The sequence below is a fragment of the Ictidomys tridecemlineatus genome, chromosome 3 (genome assembly GCF_052094955.1).
Source record: "Ictidomys tridecemlineatus isolate mIctTri1 chromosome 3, mIctTri1.hap1, whole genome shotgun sequence".
Classification (NCBI taxonomy): Eukaryota; Metazoa; Chordata; class Mammalia; order Rodentia; family Sciuridae; genus Ictidomys; species Ictidomys tridecemlineatus.
Window position 1 is genome coordinate 54,587,431 of NC_135479.1, and position 19,554 is coordinate 54,606,984.

Consider the following 19,554-nt stretch of genomic DNA (forward strand, 5'->3'; position numbering starts at 1 on the left):
CCTTTTATGATTCTAACCAAAGAAAGGCCAAGTGCCAGTGCTACTGTGTCCCACCCACTAGTACTCAGTGAGGCCACACTCGGGCTGGTCAGTCGATTCACCCTTACTTAGGACTTTCTGAACAAACGGGCAATGTTTGAATCAGTTGTGACAAGGCTTACTTGCAGAAACCCGTACTAGATAGAAAATGAAAACTGTTCCAAGTATAGAAAAGGTTTGAGGACCAAAAACAAAAGAAATACTAGTCAACTGTTACTGTGTGCTTATTGAGTACCTAGGTACTGTAGTACTGTAGAAGTGTATTTGCTTTCTACAGCTTCTATTACAAATTCCTACACACTTGGTGGCTTACCACATGCATTTGTTCTCTGAAGTTCTGGAGGTCAGAAGTCTAAAATAATTTTCACCAGGCTGAAGTCAAGGTATTGGCTAGCTACATCCCCTCAGGAGGCTCTGGGCAGAATTTTTTTTCCAGTCAAGCAGCACCTTTGAATTCCTTGACTCATGGCCCCTTCCTCTACCTTCAAAGCCAGTTTCTGGTTGTCACATCACCTTCTTTTGTGTAATCACATCTCTCTGCCATAAGAACATTTATGATTATACTTTAAGGCCCATCTGGATCTGGATAATCCAGGTAATCTCCCCCTCCCAGTATCTTCACATATTACTTTGCAATACAAGCTAACAGGTTCTAGGAATTTGGACCTAGATGTTTGTTGAGGCCTGTTATTCAGCTTGCCACACAGGTGACTATAATGTGCTCTTGTATTCACTGACCTTTATTGGGAGTGAAAGGCATCCATAAATACGAATATGTGAAACTGGTTGTCATATAAAGACTAGGAATGTGGAGGAAAAATACTAACTTTGTTTGAAGGGATTAGAAATATCATGAAAAAAGGAAGAAAAATGGTTTGAAAAAGTTGGAAAAAATATAAGCAGAGGCATTAAAAGATTGAGTTTAGAAGAGGCAAGCAATGCTATGAGGACTCACCCATAGGTGCTCAGGGGTTTGGTAAGAAATAAAGGAGGACAGACCAGGCTATATTGTGAAGACCCTTGAATGATGAGCCAAGAATAAAAGTTTACCTCTTGTTGGACTCAGTGAAGGGTTATTGGGTTTCTGAGCTGAGAAAAACATGATTACATCTATTTGTCAGTAAAAAAAGAATCTGGTATATAAGAGGGACAATGGGAAGAAGACAGGTTTGGGAAGACAGATTTTTAAAATTTTAATTTGTTATATGACAGCAGAATGCATTACAATTTATATTACACATTTAGAGCACAATTTTTCATATCTCTGGTTGTACACAAAGTAGAGTCACATTCTTCTTGTCTTCTGACATGTACTTAGGGTAATGATGACCAACACATTCCTCATCTTTCCTACCCCTATGTCCTCTCCCTCCCCTTTTTCCCCTTCACTCTATCTAGAATTCATTTAATATCCCCCCCATCCCTGCCCTGCCTGCAGCATATTATGGATCAGCATCCTTAAATCAGAAATTACTTGGCATTTGTTTTTTTGGGGATTGGCTAATTTCACTTAGCATTATATTCTCCAACTCCATCTATTTACCTGTAAATGCCATGATTCTATTCTCGTAATGCTGAATTAAAAATAATTCCTAAATTCAGTAGGAAAATAGAGCTTAAAAATGAGTTCATTAATACAGGCTCTTTTTTTTCAAAAGAGAGCACTCCACCAAAAGTTAGTGTTGGGGCTTGCTTTCTTTCTTTTTCTGTTTTTTTTTTTTTTTTTTTCCAGTACTGGGGATTGAACCCAGGACCTCCTGCAGAGTAGATAAATGCTGTACTTCTGAGCTATATCCCCAGCCCTTTCTCCTTTTCATTTTGAGACAGGTTCTCACTAAATTGCCAGGGCTGGCCTTGAACTTGCATTATTCCTGCCCGGCCTCTGGAATAGTTAGGATTACTGGTGTTCATCTGGCTAAATTATTGTCTTTTATATACTTAATTTGAGATGCAAACATTACTATGAATATTTGCAGAATTCATAGTCTAATAAGGGAAATGCAAATGCTATGAAACTATATCTTGGATATTGCTAACATTTAAGCACAGGAATCAAGCATAACTTGGAGTAGCAGGACATACAGAGAGTTTACGAAGAGTCCATTCCTTTGTGTGTGGCTTTAATAGCTTATTTGAAAGGAGGTATAAAAGTCATAAATAACATGTAAGCTAAATAGACACTGGAAAAAAACCCAATGTATTATATGCATTTTATTGACCTTTAAAATAAATTACACTTTTACATTTTAGCTGCTTTAATACCAACTTGATTAATTTTTCGTTGATGAAGAATTTCTGACTGTTTAGTGGCCACTGTGTCAAAAACATCTCGACCCCTCCCCCTGCAAAAAATTGCCTACCTCATTTAACAGATATTTATAGAATACTTACTGTTGTATTTAAGACTATAAAAAGAAAAACTATCAGATTCATTTTTGTTTTCCCGACAAGTAGGTACTAATTCTTCCCACTAATTCTTTTTGAGTAAAGTATTTCCTAAATCTCATGAAACTGAGTATCTGACTAATCAGATGAAATCCAAATTTGATGCTAGCATAAGCTAAAAAGTTGCCATCCAGATATTCATAGCACTATCCAAATGAAATGCAAGGTGAACCACAAAATTCAACACACTGTATAGACACATTTAAAAAAGTAAAATTAATATTTTATTTAACCCGATTATCATAAAAATTATCTTTTTAACATTAATATAAAAATATTTTACATCCTCTCACTTTGTACAATGTCTTTAAAATCTACTGTGTACTTTACATTTGGATATTAAAGTTTTGTTGGGAATGCTTGATCTGCATTTAGATATCAAATACAGACCAAATTGATAGTTGAAAAAGATTCCCATGCCCAAGTTATTCTAAAGCCTCTTCCAATAATTGGATGTCAATTTTTAAATTAAAAGTAAGTAGAAAAAAATTCGAAATTTACTTTCTTGGTTACCCTAGCTGCATCTGAAATGCTCAGTAACAACATGTGACTAGTGGCTGCCATGTTGGGAGAGTGTAGCTCTAATATCCTCTCCTTGGGGTTACTTTGAATATTCCTTTTAAAAAGTAGTATAAATTTTTCATTTAGAATAATGAGTAATTATGAATAATTAATATCCTGCTTTTTTTCTTGATTGGTCTCAAATTCCTTTTTAATTCTCATTCATTTTCTTTTCAAGTTATGCCTGTTCATTGGCTTCTTGAGTCCTCATTTATTTCGTACCACAGTACCAGTTTACTATCCTGTGATTACTTCAGGGCTATAGGCCTCTCTTGAACAACCTCTACTTCAATGTAATACCCAAACTCTGCTCCCCTCTATTTTACTCATGGATAGCCCTTTGTAATCCATAAATAGTTAATATTTTCATAGTTTGATGATAGCAACTGTATAAGTAGGGACCCATCACATATTAATTCTATTTTATAGATAAGGAAATGTCCTATATATATTTGCCCAAGTCACTTAGATACTGAATTTACTTTATTAATTTTGGAAGGATGGAATCTTGCTGTGTTGCCTAGGCTGGCCTCAAACTCCTGGCCTCAAGTAATCCTCCTGCCTCAGCTTCCTGAGTAGTGGGGACCACAAGCATGCATCATGGTGCCTGGAAGAACTCATGGTTCACAACTTTTGTTCTAGTGCCTTTTCATTATATTATGGAAGAACACCCTTTACAAAAGGCATCCGGAGAATCCCCATTCTTACTATTTCATCCAATCTTACCTTGTACTGTAAGCAATCTTAGAAAATTCTTAAAGACTTTTTAAACATCATCTTCAGTATTAGCACAAATTACCTGAAATAAACTGGGAAATTGTCCTGTTCCCCCAATGTTTATAAAATAAAGTTGAAAATTCTCATTTAAAATTTCTCATTTAAAATACAATTCTTGGATTCATTTAAAATACTGTCTTGCAGTGCGTTGGCCAGGAAGACCGCATTTCCTTGTTTATATATACATAGACCCAGGAGATAAGTGGGAAAATAGCAATTGCAGTAGCAACAACCAACTGAATTCTTCCACCAACTGGATTCCTATAAAGACACATAAAATTTTTATTAAAAATTTCAATCAAAGTTATACATTCTTTAGGAAACAAGTGTAAGGATTGAATTGGTTAAAGTTACATTTTAATTGGTCTCTTCTCAAATTTTAAAATATAATGCACTCAATGATTTGTAGAAATTCTTTATAGTTAAACCAAATCCTTATTTATATATGTTCAAAATACCTTGTTCTTCCACTCAATGGTTTCTTTTGAAGAACATTAATTAATTAGATAATGTTAAATTGATCTTTTCCTAATGATTTTTATGTTCTGCTTAAGATCCTCAAGGTCTTGAAGATATTATCTTCTCTAGAAAGGTCTTGAACATATTTTTATCTTCTCTAAAAGCTTTATTGTTTTGCCTCTTTATAACCTACCTGGGATTGATTTTTAGGAAAGTTGTGAGGTAAAAGTTGTTTCTTTTTTTTCCCATATTGGAATTTCATTCATGGTCCAGTCATTATTTATTGAAGTCTGCCTTTCTTGGCTATGCTGTAGTACTACTTTTGCCATAAGTCAATGGTCTACATACATATGGATCTGTTTCTAGATTCTACTCTGTTGCATTAGTTTGTTTATGTATCCTTTTGCCAGTAGTTTATCCCTCTAGTTCTTCAGGTTTTCTTTATAATTTTGCATGCAATGTCTTTGTATCTCTCCTAAATTTATTACTAGGAGCTTTATTACTTTGATGTTCTTATAAATAGTAACTTTTCATTTTTACCACCTTCTGCTACATTGCTGATGGAAATGTAGTTTGTTTTTGTATATTTACTTAGAAACCTGGCATCATGCTAAACTCACTTATTAATTTTAATAATCTCTTAGATCCTTTTTTCTTTATATGCAGTAATATCACCAACAAATAAAAGTTTGTTTTCAATCCTTGAGCCTTTTATTTCCTTTTCTTGCCTTAATGTATGGGCTACAATAGCTAAAACAGTGTTGAGAAATCGCAGAAATATCTAATTTATCTCATTCCTGATTTCACAGGAAAAGTTTACTGTTCATCAACTATCATACATTGGTGTAGATACTGTTTATCAGGTTAACTTCCCTTCTAAACCTATATTGTAAGAGCTTTTATCATGATTGGATATTGAATTTTATCAAATGCTCTTTCTATATAGTTCAAGATACTTCACTTTCTTACTCTATCAATGTAGAAAACATTGGTAGGTTTTGTAGTGTTAATTATAATTACTAGAATAAAGCCAACTTGTTGGTTGGGTTCTATATTGTAGGATTTGGTTAATTTTTTTTCAAGATTTTTCCATCTGTGGTCATGGGTCAGAGTACTGTATAATTCTCTTTGTCTTATAATGTTCTTGGCAAGATGTGGTTTCAAGATTACTAGTTTCTCTCATAAAATGAGATGGAAAGCATTTCTTCTTTTACTTTTTCTGGAAGTCTTTGTTGATTGTGGGTATGATTTCTCCAAGAATGTTAGATTTTTCCAGCTATGCCATCCAGGTTTGGAGGTTTTTTTTAGGAAAAAAATATAAATTCTGTATTCAATTTATTTCATAGTTATGGGATTTGTATTTCTTCTGTAAACGTTTTGGTCAATTGTACTTTTAAGGAATTTGTTTTCTTAATCTTTATTTTCAAATTTACTGGCATAAAGTAGTTCATTATATCCTCTTATAAATTTTAAAATATCTGTTAGATATGTCATACTGTTCTTTCTTTCATCCCTGGTATTTGTTATTTGTGCCTCCTCTTGATTTTTTATTTTCATTTTTGTCTTGCCAGGCAGATCAATGTTATAAATCATTTTAGAGAATCCATAAATTTGGCCTTGTTAATTCTCTCTCTTTTTTTTTTAGGTCAAGTTTTCATTTAATTGTTTTCTCCTTTTCTGTTTGCCTTGATGAGGGGAAACTTTTGTCATTAAAAAGTGCTTTGGCATCTTAAAGCCAATTTTTAATAAATGGTGCTGAGATACACAGAAAACTATATGCAAAAAGAAAATGTTGGTCCCATTCTTTATCTCATTACACCAGGATAAATTCTAAAGACTTAAATACAAAAGTGAAACCACATCTGAATTAGAAGAAGATGTACGGAAGTTGCTTTACAACTTGAGAGGGAGGTATGTTTTCCTAACTATGGCTCCAAATGCAGAATTAATAAGGAAAACAATGGATAAATTTGGTTTTACTAAAACAACAACAACAAGCTTTTTATGCTACTTTTCAGAAACAAAATAAAGTGCAATAGCAAATACTATATATATATATATATATATATATTTAGGGAAAAAGTTCACTAGCTATAATATATAAAAAGCTTCTGAAAATAGAGAAGACTAATAACTTGAGGAAGACTCAGGTTAATCCTGTATCTTCCAGAGATAAACTAACATTTCATAGAAAATTCAAAGTTGTTTTAAAAATACACATAGGTGCTATGAATATTGTGATAGAAGTATATAACATCTTTATTTAACATATTAACCATATGAAAATGTTCCCACCTTTGTTCTTCATAAGAGAAATACAAGTTAAAATGATACCTTTCTTAATTATCTAATTAGTAATGATTTAAAAATTTGATAGCATTCTCTTTTGGAGAAGCTTCTGAGGATCAGGCACTTTCACCCTTTGCTGGGGCGGGGTGGGGGGATACAAAATGGAACAGCTCCAGTGGAGGAGAATTCAAGAGCACACTGAAATATTAACTCTGCAGTTGTACTGGAACCCAGCAGTCCCACTTCCAGGAATTCATTCCAAAGACATGACAGTAAAAATATGTTAGATACAAGAATAAAGATATTAATTTTTTTTAAAAGTAGTAATTATTGAATGCTTTCTTTGTATCACAGTGCAGCACTATTTTTCAACAGCAAAATACTGAGTATCAACTAAAGAAAAAGCTGGGTGAATAATCCAGGTATCTCTCAAAGGAATATTCTTTATGTAATACTATAGGATGAGCTCCAAGATGTAGAAAGTGAGAAAGCAAAGGGGATGCAATTGAGATGAGTAGGAATACAAATAAATGCACATAATTTGCTACACTTATAAAACCATGGGATATATAGGGTCAGGGGGATAGAGAAGCTATATTCTTTGAATATATCTTATTTTGTAGATTTAGCTTTGGAACCATGTGGGTATTTTACATAATTACAAAAATCAATAAATTTTTAGTAAAATTATCCCCAGAAATAAATCAATCTATGTATTCATTTTGGTGGCATCAATACACAGAGCCACTATCCCTGAACTATCCTGATAATTTGAATGTATCTGTTAGTGAGATATACCCTAATGACAAAAACAAACACAAAACCTGTTTTCAGTAGCCATACTTGTTATTTTGAGAATTGTTATTAAAGTGTTGTTTTGTATGGGAAGCTGAGGCAGGAAGATTAGAGGAAGTTAGAGGCCAGCCTCAGCAACTTAGCAAGGCCTTCAGCAATTTAATGAGACCTTGTCACAAAATAAAGAAGCCTTGGGGATGTGTTCAGTGGTAAAGTGCCCTTGGATTCTATCTCCAAACCCAACAAAAATTTGCTATTTTAAGATAAATCAGCTATGTTGAAGTCACAGACACTAGAGATTTTGCCATGATTAAAAGGTGATGCAGATACTCTTAAAGCTTTCCTGAATCTTCAAGCTTCCTTCAGAGGTCATTTTCCTTCTTAAAGAATGCTCTTTAGTCTGGCAACTGGGTACATAGGAAACTATGGTTTTCATGATCATATGAATTATTATGAACATTTGAATCAACTATTATTTGATTATTGATCAGCTTTCCTTAGGAAAAGGAGTAATTTCTTTCAGGAGATTCCTTTTTTCATTGATTGGTGAAGTTTCACTTACTACCTGATTTTATCAACCCTAGGGGTATCTGACTTTAAGGCCTTGAAAACTTACTTTGATGAACTGTGGCAGAGGCTCATCCATGCTGTGATAATCACCAGACCAGACAGCTCCCTGTAAAAATAGCATATATTTCAAATTTTTGAAGTGGCTGCAAGTGAGAAACGTATTAGCACATTGTCTCCATGACCACTTGATAGTGCATTCTAATTAGGTAACTTTCCCTCAAAATATAAAGCATCTATAGGATATTTTCAAATATGCTCATGATTCATAAATTACTTTATTTCAGAATTTAAAGCCTATATGAAGATATGTTTCAAATAAAGGGGCAGATATGAGATCCATGATTGTTTCCTAAATTTATAAAGTGTGCCCTCCAGAATTAAGTATCTAAAAACCCACTCAGAGTTGGGCATAATGGCTCATGTCTGTGGATCCCAGCAACTCAGGAAGCTGAAGTAAGAGGATCACAAATTCAAGGCAGCTTCGGCAACTTAGCAAGGCCCTAAGCAACTTAATGAGACCCTGTCTCATAATAAAAAAATAAAGAGGCTAGAGATATAGCTCAGTGGTAAAGTGCCCCTGGGTTCAGTCCCCAGTACTAAACAAACAACAAAAAACACTCAGATTCTTACTCTAGGTTACTGGAAGGACAGTAATATGCAGAAAGCAATCTCAGGTTTGATCAATCATTATTTTTACATGGTTTAGAGCTTTCAGTGTTAGGATGAGCTCAAACCAATGCACAATTTGAATACATACTGCAGGAGATTGGGATACTTCTTAGGGCAGGGAATGGGTTTTAAAATGAATCAGACTAACAATTGGGGGGGTGGATATATGCTTCTAGATATGTGTATTATAAGCACATACTTTTTACAAAGAGTACAAAATAAAATCAATTAGCCATAGTACATTGGAAGCCCCACCTTGAGTTCAGCATAACTCCTGGGCTTCAAGTTGGAAGCAATTTAACCCATTTGGTTGACAGACCAATATGGATTTGCTCTTCAGTTTTCCATTAAGAGATCCTAAGTAAAGTTACCATGGCAAAGCCACACCATATCAGGGATGCCTTACAGGTCTCTGAGGGTCAATGTTGGCAGATGCCAACAGGGTGTAGAAAATAAAATAAAGGGGCTCTTAATATGACTGAGAATCAAGGGTGGAAGGAAGTGAAGGAACTGTTGCTAAAATAGGAACAAATGGTTATGACAAAAGGAAGAAATGACACAATACATAGCAGGGCAGGGCTAGCAGAGGCTGATTTAAAATATTGTCCTCTGAGGTGGCTGCTCTCAATTGTAGACATGATTTTGACTTCATCAGATCTGAGTCAGAATACTAGCAGTTATCACTTTATCAGACTAGACTGAGTGTTATTGTATTGTAACCTTGCTCTTTACAAGGAGGTCAAGGTCAACTGCCTGACAGTTATATAATGGATTAAGTAATGACTATGGGTAACGGTGATCATGGAGTCTCATAGGCAGTGCTGGGTTTAAATCCTGGCTATACCACTTCCTCAGTTTCATTAGCTTCTGGAGGATATAATACCTTCCCTGCTCCTTATGGTATAGTGGTGGGGGGAATGAAATCATCACTGTGTATAGATAAGGTGGCATTGTAAAAGAATAAAAGATCTCTCAGTTCTGCTCCACCCCTCCGAAGAGCCAAAGTCCCTGCTCACCTGCCTTCCTCTTCGTGTAAGATGTTATGTTGGGTGTGAAGTAAGAAGTGGTACGCCAAGCTGGCGGCCCACACCAGGCAAAACGACATGTGGACTGCAGAGACACTCTTCCAAATAAAGTGACCTAAAAATACATATCTTGATGACCTGTTTGTGCTTGTATTGTCATAATCTGCTTTTAAGAAAGGCATTCAGAAACAACAACAACAACAACAACAACACTTCCTTTTTGAGGGACAACATAGGTTAGAGCATTAATTGAAAACATCAATGGACTTTTCTTGGTTGGTTGCCTAGCATCTCTCCTTTCTATGATGCCTACCCTTAATTTCTTTGGGGATCAATTCTTCTCACACCCCTAGTCCATGTGTGCCAGCAAACTGGACCTTAGCTAGGACCTTAGGCACAGTGATTCGGCTCAGGATAAACAGATGATGCATCAGGGTTAATAACAAAATTCTGAGATGTTCGTAGGGTGCAGAAACAGAACATCCATTCTGTTGGACTTAGTGTCCTGATGCAGTGAACCGGGAGCTGCAGAGCTACCAAGTGGAGCCCAGGGGTAAGGTCAGATCTGCAGGTGGTGGAAAGGGAGATGGAGAGGAGTTCTGGGTCCACCACCATCTGCAGCCTTTCCAGCAAACTATACCAGTATGTTTCTTCTTGGGTCACAACACTTGAGAGTTCTGTTCCTTCTGGCTTATCACTAAAGGAGCCCTAACCAATTCACCTTAAAGATGCAGACACAGATCTAAGGGCCTATAGGAGGAGCCCAGAGCTTCCAAGGAGTTAGACTTTTTCAACATGGCAATCATTAGTCTTTATTCTAAAAGTATCTGAGCCCTACTAGTTAGAAGCTGTTGTAGAGAAAGTAAAGAATAAAAAAAAAACACGCACACACATTTTTTTTTCATTATAAGATACTGTTGCATCGAGTTAGGTAGTCTATAGGCAATACAAACCAGTTATTAAAATAAACCAGTTATTTTAAGTTCATTTTTTACATATATACACCCCCGGGATATACCCATATCTATCTATCTATCTATCTATCTATCTATCTATCTATCTATATATATATATATAGAGAGAGAGAGAGAAAGAGAGAGAGAGAATTTTAAGAAGCTGGTTCCAGAATAAATATATGACAAAGCTCTGCTTTACAGTCATTCTTTCATTCAGCAACCATTGAGTACCTTCTGTATGCCTGGCCATATAATTAAAGACTGAATACTTGTGTCTCCCTCAAATTCATATGTTGGAACCCTAACCTTTAAGGTGGTAGTATTAGGAGATGGGCGTTTGGGAAGTAATCAGTTCATAAAGGTACAGCTCTCATGACTGGGATTTGTGCCCTTATAAAAACAGATCTTAGAAGTTTTCTTTGTCTCTTCTACCATGGAGGGAGGACTCTCATCAGACACCAAATCTGCTGGTGCTTTAATCTTAGACTTTCCAGCCTCCGGAACTGGGAAAATAAATTTCTATTGCTTATAAACTGCCTAGTCTTTGATACTTTTGGTATAGCAACCTGAAAGGATTAAGACTTGTATACATTTAGGTTTATGCAAAAGCATATGATATAAACCTACTTTTAAGAAGTTTGGTATATGAAATATAAAAATGTATAATACATTGCTACAGGTATTATGATGATATTTAAGGAGATTAGAAATGATATACATAGAGATTTATGATACACATTATAAACAATTTATTCATAAGCGGCACCTCATACATATAGATTTTAAATAAATTCAAAGTAAGAAAATAATTCATGGGAGTGATATTACCCTACAAAGAACTTGTAAGGAAAATGAGTTCACAAAGGGTTATAAATAATAAACATATAGTAGGCATTGATTGCCACTGAGTATGAGAACACAGGATAAGCATTTATGTCTGTGCTGGTTTTATATTAGTTTGGTGGCTTAAGAAATCAATGCAGTGATTGCAATTCTTCTCTCTTATGGGCTAAACGACATAACCACTATTCTATGTCAGCATGAGAAGTCTTGGGTTCAAATTGATAAAGAATAGCTTATTATTTCAAGTCCTTGTGAAGCTTTCCTAAGACTGGTAAGGATGATCTAGATTAGCATTAGCCCCTTCTTGTTATCAGAAATGAGAAGAAATCCCTAGAGAGTCCTGTGCTTTTCCTGGGAGATTAGCAGGTAGTTTAGCACTGTTACAAGAAAATCTGATTTGCTGAATCTCTATTCAGAATACAGCGGTCATACCTGTGACAAGAGGGTTAACTCCTACAAGCAGGGTCAGTACTGCAGGTACAGCATATACCACCTGTTAGCAAAAAAGAGGAGATATATGGGTTAAGATGTATGCCCAGCATATGAGATGTTCAGATGTATCTAGGAATAAAAACAAAGATGAAATCAGCCGTTATTCACCTCTAGGTTTCAGAATGAATTGCTTGTATAACCTGATGACCGTGTTGGGTTATAATTTTACCCTCAGCTCTTTCAGGAAAGGCTCATTCATCTTCAAGTTCTATCACTGAGCATAAAATCTGGATCTTAAGACACGTGGACTCCCCAGTATCTTCTAAGAAAATCTGAGGCCCAAATGTGTGGGAGACCAACCTCAACCTCGCACACAAGTGACTGAGTTAACTCTCCTGCTGGGCGATGTGGTGTCAGGCACCCATGCTGCTACATTGCCCTGCTCTTCTAGGGTTTGAGTGACTGTCTTCGTGCCTGGGCATGTCTTCCTATAGCCCCATGGGTGGAGCTATGCTCACCTGTTCCTTTGTATTATAACCCCTTGCCCTGTTTAGGGTAGAATCTTCCATGGAAGTGCCTTGTGTGTGTGTCCCCTTCTCTTACTGTGCCCTTGGGTGTGGCCTACCCAGGTGTCAGTCAACCTGCTGACAGTGGACATCATGAAGATAGACTCAGCCCCTGAAACCTGACCCCTTGCCTCATTTGAATAGCTTCTCCTCTATAAAAGGGGTCAGTGCGTGTGTGCTCTCTCTCTCTTCCTGCGGACCCTTAAGGTCAGAGGAGCCGTCACAGCGACCCCAAAGAAAAAGGTATTTGTGTCTCTTGTGTGGTTATTTTGCACAGCCCAGTTAATCCAATTTTCCTGGAGTGACCCCTGAGCCTTTCAGTCTCGAACAGAAACCTGGCACAAATGACCTTCCCCACTTGTATAAAAGAAACGTTCTTTGAAAAGTAGAGCAGGGACAGCCATGATTAGCTAGATGGCCCTGCTGGGATGAACCAATAGACCATCTCTGTGAGACCACATCAAATATTCTAAAAATTTATGGATTGTATCCAACATTAAGATCAGGTTCTTTTGGAAACAGGTAATTGTTTGGAAATTAGAAGACTGGCCCTAAAGAAGCCCTGTTCCCAAGCTTCATTTGTAGCAAGCAGACTGTGGCCAAACTTTCTACCGTGTATTTGTGTTGTGGACAGAGAAAAAGTAGGAAAGGTAGTCTTATAAGAAGCATGGGAACTTTCCTAGAAATGTAGTTGCTTACCCACATCAACTGCAATGCTTATGTCAAACCTTTAGTTTATTTGGAAGTTGTGAGAGCTGTACATTTTACGTGATTTGTTTTCATTATAAAAGTGTCTGTCTTGTGCTTGGGCAGAGAGAACATTTGGATTACAGACCCTGTGTTCATCTTTCCTAATAGTGATATTTGCAAATCAGGTAATCTCTTAAGGTGGAGGATCATGCTACTTAAGGTTAGAACAGCACTGTCCAAACTTTAATGTGCATAGGAATCATCTGGAGATCTTCTTAAAATTATAGATTCTAATTCTGCAGGTTTGGAGGAGGGCCCAGGATCCTGCTACTCTAACAAGGTCCCATGGGTGCTACTGCTGTTTTGCCAAGGACCACACTTAGAGAAGTAAGGGGGTTAGTTTTCTCCCATGGAAAATTACATGATAGCTACAGATACAGAAATTTAAAAAAGAGAGACATAGGGAGAGAAAGAAACACGAACATCATGTTTGGCAGAGATTTTTAAAATATTCATTCAATTCATTGGAGATCTGTCATAAATAGATTAAGCAGGCTAAAACCTTATTTCAGTGTATGGAAACATAGGAACAAAACAGTCCTTTAAATAACAGTTTGTCGTGGCAGTTGTGACACATTAATCCTTATTTAGATGCTTTTTTCTGTCTTGAATTAGATAAAAAATTATGGAGAGCAGAGAGACTGAAAATAACTGTTTCCAGTACACAAGTTAAAACTGCATAATAAAAGTAATCATGAACTCAGTAGAACCCACTTGAAATGGTCTTTTATATTTTTGCTGGAATTAAGAAAAATAATGAAGGGTATCATGTTATTCATTTGCAATAATTAGTTTAATTCAACACACAATTAGTACCATGGCAGTCATTCCTAATACCACTCTCCTTTGTCCACCTGTCCCTACAAAAACCATTTTCCCAGTCTCTTTTACAGCTCTGAGTGGTCATGTTCCAGCAATGAAATATAAGGAGACATCTTCCAGGGGTAAGGCTAATAATATACAAAAAGCATTTAGCAACCAGTATGTATGGATGCTGCCCAATCAGAATGGAGCCCTGACAATATGCAATACTGATATGTACAAACTGTCTAAGGGACTTGTTGGAAAACATTTTTCTCTCTCATAAAAGTGACGAAAGCACAGGAAGAAAGCTTATTTGGCTCTGCTTTGCTTCTTCCTACTTGGGATATACTTTTCTGGAGATGAGATGTTTGCAGAGTTGCAGCAGCCATTCTCTAAACATGAGGATGGAAGAAAACTCAGACCTTTGATGACACTGTTGATCAGCTACCTCCGGACTTCTTAAGCGAGATATTCTAATCAGATTTTCCATCCTAGGGAACGAGCAAATGAGTTGGATGCAGTACCAGCCTGCCAGGTACAATGACCTAGTAATTGTTCATCTGTGCATCTACTTATTCTCCCATCCATTTAAGGGTCAATCAATGCAGAAAGAATTTCTATAATGGAGGCTCTTTAGGTTGCCTAAAGGGTCCCAAGGAGAGGAAAGAACTGCCCTTGTCCTCCTGGGATACACAAAACCAACTGTAATGCAAAACTGAATGTGTTTAAACCAACTGTAATGCAAAACTGAATGTGTTGGTGCCTTAATAGGGTGCAAAGGAAGAATGGTCAGAACTTTTGGGAAGGTGGCAGATTTTGTCAGATGAAATAGCATTTGGAGGACAGACAGTCCTTGAAGCTTGGGTAGAATATGACATACAGAAATTCTAGGGTCAAGATACAGTAATCATGCTTGCTGGACCATGATTAGAAGGTGGGCTGAGCCATACTATGATGGACCTCAAATCCAAATTGGGGAGTTTTGACTTAGATGGAGAAATGACAAAAGTTTTTGGAGCAGACAGTGACATATAGGAGATATTCTAGGAATAGAAGATTAGAAGTAAAGAGAAGAGTTGGGAAGTCAATCCAGGGGTCCATAGAGGAAGTAATGGGGCTGGGGATATAGCTCAGTGGTAGAACACTTGCTTAGCATGTGCAAGACCCTAAATTCAATCCCAGGTACTGCCAAAAATAAATAAATAAATAAATAAATAAATAAATAAATAAATAAATAAATAAATAAAATACCTACAGAAGAAGTAATGGAGGACTGAATTGGGAATGAGGGAGATTTTTGGGGACATGAAATTTGTTTTTCATATTATGTATCCTAAACTTGAAGTGAAAGATAAAATGTACAGGCACTACACAGGTAAGCAATTGGACCTAGATTATTTTTCATTAAACTGCTTTTTATTTTTTTTTTTGTTGAGGGGATTTCAAAGATAGTGGGTAAGGAACACAGAGATGTCAAGGATGACTCAGTGAATGATTCTGCTAACAGACATGGCTAAGTCAGGAGGAGGAATGAGTTTTGGGGAGAAAGATATGGGTAGGAGCTTCGGCATATTTGAGGAGTAGTATGATATACAGGCAGATATATTTTGCAATCTTTCAGAAATTCAACATTAAGTTTGAAATCTGACATTTGTCTGCAGGGAAATAATATTTGGAACCTAGGATATGAACCAAAGTGCTAAGGAAGAGACAATCTGATTTGATTCAGGGGAACATGAAATTGGATTACAGGCAATATGAGAAGGTGGTTCTCTACTGTACTAAAAAAGGACTAGAATTTTACATATAGTTCCCAGAGCTCTCGTTGGCTGCTCATTCTGTACACAGTCAACATTATTCCAAAATCTAAAAATCATTTCCCCCGTGATGCTCTACAGCTTTGTGCTTCTATATTCAAAGACACTGGGCAAAATTCAGATGTTTCAGGAAATGTAGTAGATGATCTCTCTCTCCTCCCAATTCAGGAGCACTGGTTAAATGAATGCTATAGGTTTTGTGGAGTTTAATTAGTTTCTATAAAATAATTCACTCAGTTAACAGAACCACAGAACTAAAGCCTACCATTCCCCATTCCAATGCTTGCTAGAGTTTTCTGGATGGTAATTCACAAGGAACAGTCAGTGTAATGGATGCCGAGAGGTCTCCTCTAGGCCCTAGACCCAGTAGTCAGGCCATCTATTCAAAAGGAATACAGTTGTCCCTTGGTATCCATGAAAATTGGTTTTAGGACCAACCCTACCCTCAGCCCCAGGATACTAAACATCTGTGGAAACTCAGGTGTTTGCCTATAATCTACACACACCCTCTAGATGGTTGTCATAAAGGTTAGCAATAATACATGGAAAGTGACTAGAAAACTGTAGGTACTTGGCAAATGATACCTAGTCACACTGTTATTCAGTCTAGTATAATTAAGGTGATGTGGAAAAGACCTCTGTCCTCAGAGTCCGGAATTCTCCACCCCTAACCCCGCCCCGCCCACCACCACACCACACCTTATCACACTGATTCTCCCCCCTCTAAAAATACGTGGGGGAAAGAGCTTGACAAAGGTTTTGATTTCTAAGTTTTTAAGTAAGTGAAGCAGACAGGAGAGACAAAGAGATAAGAGCGCGTGTTTTGTGCAGCCACACAATCCTGTTGAATGGAGGAAAATTTTGAAAGCGGCTCAGACTCACCACCCACAGTTCTGCGTCTGGATCATTGACCTAGAATGCAAAACAAGGACACGTTAGCAGATATACCGCCCTGTCTATTCCTGTTTGGTCTGCTCCTTTATTCATGTGTTAGTCTAGCTGATCAGGATGGCTGAAGGGGTTTCTGGCTGAACACAGCAGGTTTTAAAAAGAAACTGCACGGGAACCTAGAATGGGTATTTTTTAAGGACCCTCCAGTCTCAAGAAATGAGGCAAACTATTCCTTTCATAAAGGGGATCCGAAAGCAGATTTCCTGAGGCTGTAAGGAGTTTTATTCTGCTTCCTCTTCCCAGCCCTTGGATCTGTTCAGGCTCCCCTACCAAGAATGTCTCGAATAGCACTAGTGCAGCTTCCCCGAGGTCCCTTTCAAAGTGACAGGCGCTGACCCTGCTCCTTCCAGCATTTGAACCAGTCAGGCTCTCTGGTGTGTGGCTTGCACATGTGAACACATCCGCGTCTTTGGTGGGGAGACCCTGGGGTTCTCCAAGCTTCGATCTCAGTTCCTGTCCTCCCCACAAACTGACCAGTCCTGCCACTCTGCGGACTGGTCGGTCACTACTGCAGGCTGGGCCTGGGGGCGGAGCGCGGAGCCCGACAGGTCCCGTTCCCCGCCGCCCAGCGCCAGCCTGACCTGCACGAGGGCCGCCAGGGCGAAGAAGGCGGCCATGAGCCAGTTGCAGGCCCTCCACAGGGTGCGCGCCCCGGACCCCGGCGCAGGCGTCATTGCTCTGCGCGCCCGCACGCTCCTCCCTTCCGCCGCGGCGGGCGCCCCCGGTGCCCCGCCCCGCCCCCGGTGCCCCGCCCCGCCCCCGGTGCCCCGCCCCGCCCCCGGTGCCCCGCCCCGCCCCCGGTGCCCCGCCCCGCCCCCGGTGCCCCGCCCCGCCCCCGGTGCCCCGCCCCGCCCCCGGTGCCCCGCCCCGCCCCCGGTGCCCCGCCCCGCCCCCGGTGCCCCGCCCCGCCCCCGGTGCCCCGCCCCGCCCCCGGTGCCCCGCCCCGCCCCCGGTGCCCCGCCCCGCCCCCGGTGCCCCGCCCCGCCCCCGGTGCCCCGCCCAGAGAATGAGCGCGGCCCCAGCCCGGACCTGCTGCCCGGTCCAGCCCTTCTCTAACGTGCGGAGGTATCCTGTCTCCATTTCACAGATGGGGAAAGTGAGTTCCAGAAGGCCTGGAGGACTTGCCAAGGTCGTGCCACTTGTGGCGAAAAGAAATCATATTTGAACCCCTAGAGGTCCAACTCCCGAAGTCGTCTGGTTTCACTGAAGTGAAGGTTATTTTTCTCTCATTAAAAAAAAAATTAAAATTAAAAAAAAAAGGGAAAAAAGATACAAAAAAAAAGAGGCTTGTGTGCGTGTGTTTTCTGGTATTTATGCATTTTTTTCTAAGTCCTGTAAGCATTATGGTAATTTCTAGAATGACGGCAGTTATATTAACATCTTATACGGCTCACATCTCTACGGCAGACAGGCTCATTTATCTTCATGAGCTTTTATTATAAGAGGTATTTACATATTATACATATTTACAATTCTCTCCCACCACCAAAACGAACAAAATTTCCAGCACAAGTTGCTCATGAATTTCTTATGAACGAAAGACACTGAAATATTCACTGTTCTCCCCTCACTTGTTTGAGCCTTTTTCTGTTTTGTAATTTGCCCTTCTGATTAGTTCTTCCTGGAGCTCATTTACACATCCATAGGGCTCATCATTTTTCGCCTTCTAAAGAGTCTTTATCTCTTCAAATCATGAGTTTGTGTGCCTATCCTCTTTCCCTTTTAGTTAGATCTCTTAAAATTGTTTAGAAGGATTTTTTTTTTCTTTTCTGTTTCATCCCTTTCAAGAAATAATTTCAAGAGCATCATCTGCTGGGTGTCTGGCTTTGTGCTAGGCGCTGAGACAAAGGTGGATTTACAATGTGCTCTTCAGGAGGGGGAGCCTGGTGACTGGCTTAGTCAGTGGGCACGCACATTATCAGAGTGTGGTGGGGACAGCAGGGACCACCTCTGGAGTTCCACAGAACAGCCCTGGGATTGGGGACAAGGCACACACATCCTCAGTGTCCTAATTCTTACATGGATAAATAAAGGAGAGAGGGAGTGTAATGGGCTGAATTGAATCAACTTTCCAAATTTATATGCAGAACTCTAATCCCCCCCACCTCAGAATGTGGCTTTATATGGAAATAAGAAGCTTTAAAGAAACGATTAAGTTAAAATAAAATCACCAGAGTGCATCCTGCTCCAATGAACTAGTGTCCCCATAAGAAGAGGAGGGTAGGACCCAAACACTCACAGAAGAACAATATTAGGAAGACACTCAAGGCTCCAAAGAGCACCAAGGGGAGACAGGTCTCAGAGGAAACCAGTCCTGCCTATATCTTGATCTTGGACTTCTAGCTTCCCCAGTTATGGGGGGGGGGAGGAAATCTGTTGTTTAAGCTCTGAATCTATGGTACTTTGTTATGCTACCTCTTGCAAATTAATACAGGGAATAATTATAGACCCACAGAGAAAGAACGGTATAAAGATGCATTTAGGCTTTTGTGTGCCACACACCATCTTGGAACTATCCCAGATGACAGTGGGACTTTCCAGGTCACCATAGTGGGCACTGGTTGTTTTTTGTGTGTAGGATCCATTCCTCTTCTAGGATCAGCATCGGCATCTTGGTTATTCCGGAGGACCCCACTTCCCTGTGCTGATAATCGTGAAACATGGGGCTGACCCTGCTCCCTCCATTCCCGGATTTAGCAAGTGGCCCTGATTTGCCAGTTGGCCTATTCCATATTTCTGACGGCTGGGTTTCCAACTATAATCCAAATTGACCTGTACTGGATTTGGGTTTGCCAGATTAAACACA

General features: G+C 38.9%; 1 protein-coding gene across 3 annotated transcripts; it reads right to left on the reverse strand.

The window, feature by feature from the left end:
• Positions 1-2,685: 2,685 nt before the first annotated feature.
• On the reverse strand, positions 2,686-17,471 carry Tmem220 (transmembrane protein 220). 3 transcript variants are annotated; one of them, XM_005332882.5, is made up of 6 exons: positions 17,330-17,471; positions 16,680-16,709; positions 11,861-11,921; positions 9,621-9,744; positions 7,982-8,041; positions 2,686-4,083 (listed from the first exon to the last, which is right to left on the reverse strand). In XM_005332882.5, exons 1-6 carry the CDS (start codon positions 17,420-17,422, stop codon positions 3,948-3,950), a joined length of 504 nt encoding a protein of 167 aa, XP_005332939.1. In that variant the 5' UTR covers positions 17,423-17,471; the 3' UTR covers positions 2,686-3,947. The 3 variants fall into 3 exon arrangements, with proteins under 3 accessions (XP_005332939.1, XP_013217173.2, XP_013217172.2); XM_013361719.4 differs by having other exon boundaries at positions 17,085-17,471; XM_013361718.4 differs by having other exon boundaries at positions 17,019-17,471.
• Between the last annotated feature and the right edge of the window lie 2,083 nt (positions 17,472-19,554).

Bases quoted from the DNA above. Each gene is read 5' to 3' on its own strand.
- Tmem220 (XM_005332882.5), bottom strand. From the start codon at position 17,422: ATGACGCCTGCGCCGGGGTCCGGGGCGCGCACCCTGTGGAGGGCCTGC. The intron at 16,710-17,329 runs GTCAGGCTGGCG...TTTGCATTCTAG, and splicing joins CCCTGGCGGCCCTCGTGCAG to GTCAATGATCCAGACGCAGA. The intron at 8,042-9,620 runs GTGAGCAGGGAC...CTATTTTTACAG, and splicing joins TTACACGAAGAGGAAGGCAG to GGAGCTGTCTGGTCTGGTGA.